This window comes from Paroedura picta, chromosome 16 (assembly GCF_049243985.1).
Source record: "Paroedura picta isolate Pp20150507F chromosome 16, Ppicta_v3.0, whole genome shotgun sequence".
NCBI lineage: Eukaryota > Metazoa > Chordata > Lepidosauria > Squamata > Gekkonidae > Paroedura > Paroedura picta.
In genome coordinates this window covers 10,089,384-10,097,964 of record NC_135384.1, presented here as the reverse complement: position 1 = coordinate 10,097,964, position 8,581 = coordinate 10,089,384, and the positions used below count along the sequence as shown (strand labels likewise).

Here is an 8,581-nt window from a genome sequence, read left to right as displayed (position 1 = left end):
AAAACCACTGATGTTCAAGAGAAAGGTGGGTACAAAACATATGGGTACAACACAATAAAGTTTCCCCTTTCTGCTATTTCTGACTGCTGTTTGGCTGGTGATGTCTGCCCTTCTGAAGTCTGATGCCTACTGCTGGCAATTGTGATTGTCTGCAAGGTCAAGTCATTGCCTAATAACATCTAGTTCCCCCACAAACTCTTACTGAATTTGGTAAGGCCTGACCTGGTAAATAAAAATCCATATCTGACAGGAAGGTCCTACAAAATCCAAGGCATAAGTGGTCCATAATTACAAGTCGAGTTAGCTTGGGAGTTCAAATACTATTGCTTTACCAAGAAATGAACAGGAAAATATGCCATGAATCATTGAATTTCTTGTATAGGACTAGGGTCCTCACAGGGAGATCTTGGAGGGCCTATATCCAGCCCGTGCTGAGGCAGCTGCATTAGTTACCAGTTGCTGCCCAGATCTGGTTCAAGGTTCTGGTTTTGACCTTCAAGGCCCATTCGTGGTTTGGGACCCATATATCTGAGGGACCACCTTTTGTCCTATGCCCCCCATGCAGAGCTCTATGCTCTGCAGGTACTAATCTATTAGTACCTAGGGAGCCACACTTGGCCTCAACCAGGGCAAGGGCCATTATAGTCCTGGCCCCCACCTAGTGGAATGAGCTCCCAGAGGAGCTAGTGCAGGAGCTTTCGGCATTCCGCAGGGCCTGCAAGACGGAGCTCTTCCACCAGTTGAGGCCAGCATGGTGGGGAAGATCTGCTGGGGCCCCCAGTGCTAAGAGGGTTCCCTCTTCCCATTCCTCTATAGATGTTTTTTTGGGGGTAGAAAGTTGAAGTCCACCATGGCTTTTAGGAACCTGATTTTATTGTACGTTATGTCACAAACACGTCATAAATGTCCATATCACACAAGTATTCCTTTCATTGCATTAAAATTTGGAGATTTGGCTGTAGGGAACTAAGGAAACCTAACTTGGCCTGCATGGCATGCTATACTTCTGATTTTACATGACATTCAGTTTACCACCTCAAATGACGACTAAGAATGGCAAATCAAGTGTATTTTTATTTTACGAGGCATACATTAGAATGCTGATGTTATAGAAGTGGTGGTTTTGCATTCATCCTAGAAATGTAGATTATATTTGGGCATAAATTTGCATGATTTATAATTTCCTCCCCATTACATGTTCCCTTTTGTTCAGCTCCGGTCTAATTGCGATAATGTAGCACTTTGGGAAAAAAATACAACCCAACAATCCAGCACTGGAAGCTAAGATGGAGAAGATCTCCAAAGCCACCGTGTATTTCCTCTTCATGCTGACATAAGCTGGAACAAAGGAAACCCAAACACTGCAAAACACCAGCATGCTGAAAGTGATACATTTGGCTTCGTTGAATGTGTCAGGCAAATTCCGAGCAACAAATGCCACCGTGAAGCTAACAATGGCCAGGAAGCCCATAAAGCCCAGGACACAGTAAAACATAGCCACAGACCCTACATTGCATTCCAATACAATTGCTTCATTGATTGAATGCATGTCAGCATCTGGAAATGGGGGGGAAGTGGCCAGCCAGACAGTACAAATACCTGCTTGAATAAAAGAACAGGCCAAAATAATGGAGTTGGCAAGACTTTTCCCTACCCACTTCCTTATCCCGGCTCCTGGCTTGGTGGCCATGAAAGCTAGAATGACAGTGATGGTTTTTGCTAAGACAGAAGAGACGGCCATTGAGAAGATCACTCCAAAGACAGTTTGACGAAACAGACAGACCACTTTCCCAGGTGGGCCAATGAATAGCAGTGCGGATAGAAAGCAGAGCAGGAGCGAAACGAGAAGTGTATAGGTAAGGTTTCTGTTGTTGGCTTTGACCAGAGGAGTGTTATGGTGCCTTATGAAAGTTGCTAGCACGAGAGCTGTGACCAAAGAAAGTGAAACAGCACCAGTGGCTAAACCAGTCCCTAGGGGTTCATCATAAGACAAGAAGCTTATAATTTTGGGAATGCAGCCATTCTGGTCCTTGTTTGGATAGTGATCTTCTTGGCATTGGAAACAGGAAGCCATGTCTGGAAAAGAGAAAATGCTGGAGCAGTCATGTTTATGATCACTGTTTTAAGCATGCATTCTTCATTTGAAATAAGAGTTGCCTTACCATTTCCCCATTTACTATGCAAATGTATTTTATTGTATTTTATTATTTTATCCTTGTAAACCACTGTGGGCCCAGTCAGGAACAGCGGTATATAAATCCAATAAATAAATAAATAAAAATAAATAAATGTCTCATTGAAATATTTTTTGGCACTTTTATCAGATATTAAACTGATATACCACTGGAAAATGGTCTGCATAGGGTATGACCTATGTTTGTTGCTTTAAATCTTCCCAAACTACAAGCATCAGAAAAAGTTTAACATAACAGATATTAACTAATAGCAATGGCAGTTCAGCAATTTGAATCAATAAACAGGCTTTCACTCGCCGGAGGTTTTCAAAAAGAAGCTGGACAGCCATTTTTCAAGGACACTCTCAGTCAGGATTTTCACACAATATTGGGTGGCCTCAAAAGCCTATAGGAGCCTTTCCACCAAAATATTCTATGACATGTCCATGACTTGGGCCCATTCCGCACACGTTAGATAATGCACTTTCAACGCACTTTAGAGGTAGATTTCCATGTTCCTCACAGAAAAATCCAGCTGCAAAAACACATTGAAGGGCCTAACCTTATCCCTGATCTGAAAACTCCAGCTGGTGCAGAATGCAGCAGCCAGGGTTCCTATGGGAACACCTTGGGAGGTCCATATCCACTCCAACAGCTGCACTGGCCACCAGTTAACTACCAGATCAAGCTTAAGGTTCTGGCAATCACCTTCAAGGCCATCTGAGTTCTTGGCCCTGAGAAACTGCCTCACTATCTATGCCCCCCAGAGAGCACTAAACTCTGCTAACATCAACAAACTGGTGATCCCTGGCAGCAGAGAAACTCACTTGACCTTGACCAGAGCCTGGCTCCCACCTGGTGGAATGACATCAGGGCCCTGCTGGACCTTAAACAATTCTACAGGGCCTGAAAAATGAAGCTCTTGTGCCAAGCTTTCAGCCAAGGCAAATGAATCTACCACCAACCAGAGTCCCAAGGTCCCTCCCACCATCAAAAGAAGAACAAACCCATAAGTCAGAAAAACTGAACCAAAGATTCCTTGTCCTTTACTATTATAAGTTCTCACTGTTATATATTGTTCTCATCATTAAAAATATGTATTATCTACTCCCAATCAAAATGTTATATTGTGCTACATTATGAAGGTTTCAGTGTAAACCGCCATGAGACTCAAGGGGTGGCAGTATATAAATATAATTAAATTAAAGAAAAAATTATTCAATGTGTGCAGAATGGGCCCTGGTTCTCTCAAAATGTGTCCATTCATCTTGCATACACATTCCTTAGTTTTGCAATCAATGTCCTTGAACACATTGCCCATTATCACCCTCACCGTTTCTGTCAGATATCTCCCCTTCCGGACACAAGGCGCAGCCATAGCAGCAAAAAGACATCCCTTCCATCCTTGCCTTTCTAAAACCAGGCTGGCAGTTGTCATTACACTGAGAGACAGGCTGTGCCTAAACCAGCATCGAAAAGGAAGAATACAAATAAAACAAGGATGGATGTGGAATCTTTCAATTGCACATGAGAAAATCGTTTTGTAGCCTATCAACTTTGCCTGCTAAATAAAATAAGAGGAGGGGGAAAATTAATCTCTGACCCCTGTGATAGAGATCACAGGACTTGCAATCATCTCCATCTCCAAGCAATATGGCTACCCTTGTTGAGTCTTACTTAGGGAAGGGCATGAACCGGGCTGTGAAATTTGTCACGAATTTTGGCCTGTTCGTGGTTCACAAGCTGAAGTTCACAAAAGGGTCAACCATCACAAATTTTTAAGCTGTTTGTGGCACAGCAGAAACCTACAACAACTGCTGAATGTTGAAGGGCACACACAAAACATAATTTGGTTGCCTGGACACCACAAGGCCTTCACTCCCAAGCTGTGAGGATGTGGATGTTTAAAATTCAGATCACTTGACAAAATGTTGATGTTCCCCCTTCTAGTAGGACTCCAATGAACTTGAAACTGGCTGAACCAAAAAACATCCACAAAAGCATAACACCACTTTTGAAGAAGACAACAGATACCCTGTGAAGTAGATAGGTCTGAGAGAGCTCTGTCAGAACTGCTCTGTGAAAACAACTCTGACAGGACTGTGAGAAGCCCAAGGTCACCCAGCTGGCTACTTGTGGAGGAGTGGGGTGAATCAAACCTGTCTCTCCAGATTAGAGGCTACTCTTAACCACTACACCAATCTGGCTCCTTGAAGTACCTGAGCAGTTTAGCTATACCTGCATTAGGTAGGTGGAAAAAGTGAGGGGAGTAAGCTACATTTTGGTTCTATGATGCTGGATCGATACATTAAAAACTTGGTGGCAAATGGTGACACCCAAGTACTACTTATATTTGAGTCTTACCTCATTAAACCACCTGTGCCATGTTATGGCATTTTCATCGATAGAGAACATTTGGTCTGGAAGAGCCTGTGGGTCCATCTTTCCAATTTTGACTCTATGGATGGTTTGATTGGGAAAAGTGATCCAGTTTATGACATCAAACCCAGCTACTAACTCCCCATCCTGCTTGAAAGAAATCTTGTCCCCAGCGCTGTTATTAAATGAGACATGTCTCAAAAACTGGTGAAGCTGGCATGGAGAAAAAATATGATTAGCCCTAAGCTGGGATCAATTTGCTCCCCTGTTTGCGCTTTTATTGTCAGAGTACATAGCCAACTGGTTGTACAACTTTGCTCTCTTAGGATATTGTCACACAAATTGTTAAATGGTTAGATTTCTGCTGCTGTTATTGAAAATCGAGGGTTTTACTGTATTGCTGTGGCTTTAATTTGTAAACCACCATGAGCCAGTCTAGGCTGAAAGCAGTGGGTAATAAATAATAAAAATAAAATAAAATAATAATAGACAAGGAGGTGTAGCCAAGAGTTCATTAAAAGAAACAAATCTTTATGAAAAGCACTTATACATCCTAAACTAATCTCATTCACGCAAGTTTCGCTGCATGCAAGGACAGCCCAAGCAGAATACCAGCACGGAAGATGCAAAACAGAATGTTGCCTGTTCTTTCTCCGTCCACTCTTTGCTTCCCCCCCCCCACACACAATCTTTTTTCCCTTCCCCTATCACTCCAAAATGTGTCTGTTCAGTCCTTGCTGATATCTTTGTTAACCTTCTGCCAAGCTCTTTAGGCTAAATGGTCTGTTCTTCTGCTTTTTTCATTACTATTTCAGGGTCCTTTCCCCTTATCTCAAAATATGGCATGAGAGAACCTGGGCTTATACCTGCTCTTCTAAACTTGTTTTTTAACATTGAGAAACCCCCGAAACATTTTTCAAGTTTTGAGAAACCACAAAAGTGGCACTATCATGCAGAATATGGTCGGGAAGCATAGCTGTGGACAAGCCCACCTGAGGTCCCTTCCTTTCCCACCCCCTCCAGGCCCATCATTGGTCATTTTGGGAGGGTGGCAGGTCAACATAAACATATAGGGTCATATCACCTGATAAATGTTTAACAATTGTGTTAACATACATGCAGACATGAAAACGCTAGAGGGCATCACCCCAAGGGTCAGACATGACCCAGGGCTTGCACAGGGGATACCTTTACCTTTACCTTACATGCGCACGCACACATTTACAAGCATTTTGTATCTCTAAACATCAGGTTAAATTTTCTGAATGCACAGAATTTTTTTAGGGCCAGTTGCATTTCGATGTTTTGCTCCTATAACCTTAAAAACAGACAAATAAGCATTTTAATGAAGCATAACCTACTAATGCTAAGTAATAGAAATAGAAACCAGATCTGGCAAAAGCAGAGAATATACAGTGCCATTTTTTAATAAGAAAGTGGGAAAAGTAATTGAACAAAAGGATTTAATGGAAAATTTAGACTGAATTCTGGCATGGCTCTATCCTGTAGCCTGATCACACATTCTGTAAAATCTAAGAGTTACAAATTATGTGTAGGTGGAATTCATAATCTTATGGGCCTAATCCACCAAACTGCCTTCAGAAAGGCCAGGTAGCGATATCAGAAGAGTCAAAGCTCACTAAGTAGTCCATTACCTTCCACTGCTGATGCTTCCTTTTCTCTCCATTCAGAATTGCCCTATTATTTGCTTTGGATGAATACATGGCATGTAAAGCATGGGCCACAGCAAAGGCAGCATTGTAGATACTGTAGCTGTAGCCAGTCATACTCATTTCAAAAAAGGGCCCAGGAAGTTTCTCTAGTCTCTCCTCTCCAGTACAGATGTTCTCATCGCTCTCCCCTAGATCAGAATCTGGGTAGACACAGCCAAATACCTGTGCCCAGAAGTCCCTAATAAAACCATCTCCTTTTGTGGTGGAAGGGTTCCGGCTCCGAACCAATGGTTGGAAGCCAAGTGGCTCATTGAAATGAACAGCAAAGGACAGAGCACCATGAATGTCTTCTACATCCCAACTGTTTTGGTAGACAATTGAGGTGAACTCCATCTGGCCCGTCAAAATCCACACTTTATAGGTGGGCTTTTTCATTATGTCCTCCATTTCAGGAACATGTAACAACCATCTCAAAGTGATCATGGAATTAGCCTGTCCATAGAAGACCACGGCCTTGGCTTTGCTGTCCATTACGGTGTCAAATATTTTTGCCACCCATGTATTCATGGATTCGAGGATATCATAAAAACGCAAATGGTGGTATATTTCTATGAAAGCAGCACAGATGCCATGCTGTAAAAATTCGGGACGCATGCTCTCAATAAACCTTTCTCCACTCTCTTTGTTATCAGCGACAAATCCAACCCATGTCCAATTGAAATGACGGAGTAGCTGAAGTATTCCCCTATGCTGAAGTCTCTCATCTGGGACCATCTGGTAGAAAGAGTGGTCTTTAGAGTTGTCCTCGGTCATCCCTGAAGCAAATCCATACAAGAGCTATGGATACATTTGATGGGAAGGATAGACAGGAAGTTTTTCAAATTAAGCTACCTCTCAGTGAGAACATATTCAGTGGCTTAATGACTGTCTTCGTATACAAACTGAAATTGTTATTGTGGGTCTATTAGTCCTATTTTGCTACATTAAAGGGCATATTTTCTGACTGTGTTTGCTTTCAGCGCTTGATATTTCACATCATTCTTTGGTAGAGCCCTCTTTCTGCCACAACAATTTTATATAAATACTTGCTTCTTTCCGAGGAAACAAGAATATTTCTAGATTATTGGCAATGTTTCTGCAATTAAAATCAGTAGCTGGTGTGTCAAGTTAGGGTGGCCAGTATACAAATATATTGTGTGGAATCCATGGATGTAGGTATTTATCCCAACTGAGCCCTTTACCTATTGTTCTTGTCCCAAATTTGACCATGGATGTCCCATGATCCCCATCATCACCATTATTATTATTTGATTTTTAAACCACTTCTCTCCCATAGGGTCCAAAGCAGTTTCCAATATTAAAATACATAGATATATGCTTTATTTCTAGCACTGACATTCTCAAATTCATCTTCAATATAACCAGTTCTCTGTCTGGCAACTAATTTTAACTTGTTGAGTATCTCACTGTATCCATTTTTGGGTTACTGAAAGAGTTTCCCCCTTCTCCTTTGCACTGCCAGTTTTAGAATCATAGAACCATAGAGTTGGAAGGGGCCAGACAGGCCATCTAGTCCCACCCCCTGCTCAATGCAGGTTCAGCCCTAAGCATCCAGGATAAATATCTGTCCTGCTGTGGCTTGAAGAGCACAGTTACTTTGTGCCCTTTTAATTTCGCCTTCACCCCACCATACCTCTAGAAATTGGTTCAAGGAAGTTTTGGAATCAACAAGCCAAATATAGAAATGACAACAACAAAAATCCAACGAAAGTATAGCGTTAGAATTCATGCAGTGAGAACAGCTCAGGGGAAAAAAGGCAACTCGAGCGGCTTGATGTAATACAATTCAAACATAACGAAGGAGTGTTGGGTAGCATCTAATGGAAGATGGAATCTCCCTTCTGACATCAATTTCATTGAGTTGCCTTGGAGCAGCAAATGCAAAACAAAATATGCATATCACATGCTGCTATATAACCGTAGACCTCATCCAGCATTGTTTTGTCAACCTTCCCCATGAATTACCTTACTAATAAAGATAGCATCATCACCTTAAATCAAAATGATTGAAATATAATTGAAGTAATTGAAAAATAAATAAAAATAAGTAGCATTATGCTCCAGTTTTCCCCAAGAGTAACCCTTTTTGAGAGAGTAGATTTAACAATATCTGAAACGGCACTACCAATTAATGTCAAAAGAGTGACTGAGTCAATATTCCATTACACTGTGTCCTTATTTTTGCTTTAAATTATTGATAACGCCTATGGAATAAATGCTTTCTTGGACAGATATACATAGGAATGAGAAAGACACAAAGAGGATTTGCACTGTAATCAAAGGGTAACAACTTAT

The 8,581-nt window shown here is 41.5% G+C and overlaps 1 protein-coding gene across 1 annotated transcript; it reads right to left on the bottom strand.

Moving 5' to 3' along the window:
- Positions 1-1,174: 1,174 nt before the first annotated feature.
- LOC143825140 (vomeronasal type-2 receptor 26-like) lies at positions 1,175-7,039 on the bottom strand. The gene is made up of 3 exons (XM_077313164.1): positions 6,209-7,039; positions 3,508-3,634; positions 1,175-2,076 (listed from the first exon to the last, which is right to left on the bottom strand). Exons 1-3 carry the CDS (start codon positions 7,037-7,039, stop codon positions 1,175-1,177), a joined length of 1,860 nt encoding a protein of 619 aa, XP_077169279.1.
- Between the last annotated feature and the right edge of the window lie 1,542 nt (positions 7,040-8,581).

What these genes read in the sequence shown, in the direction of transcription:
- LOC143825140 (XM_077313164.1), bottom strand. Translation starts at nt 7,039, where the DNA reads ATGACCGAGGACAACTCTAAAGACCACTCTTTCTACCAGATGGTCCCA. An exon ending in GGAAGCATCAGCAGTGGAAG is followed by an intron (nt 3,635 to 6,208) that starts GTAATGGACTAC and finishes ATGCTGGTTTAG; the next exon opens with GCACAGCCTGTCTCTCAGTG. An exon ending in GGAGATATCTGACAGAAACG is followed by an intron (nt 2,077 to 3,507) that starts GTGAGGGTGATA and finishes TCTCTTTTCCAG; the next exon opens with ACATGGCTTCCTGTTTCCAA.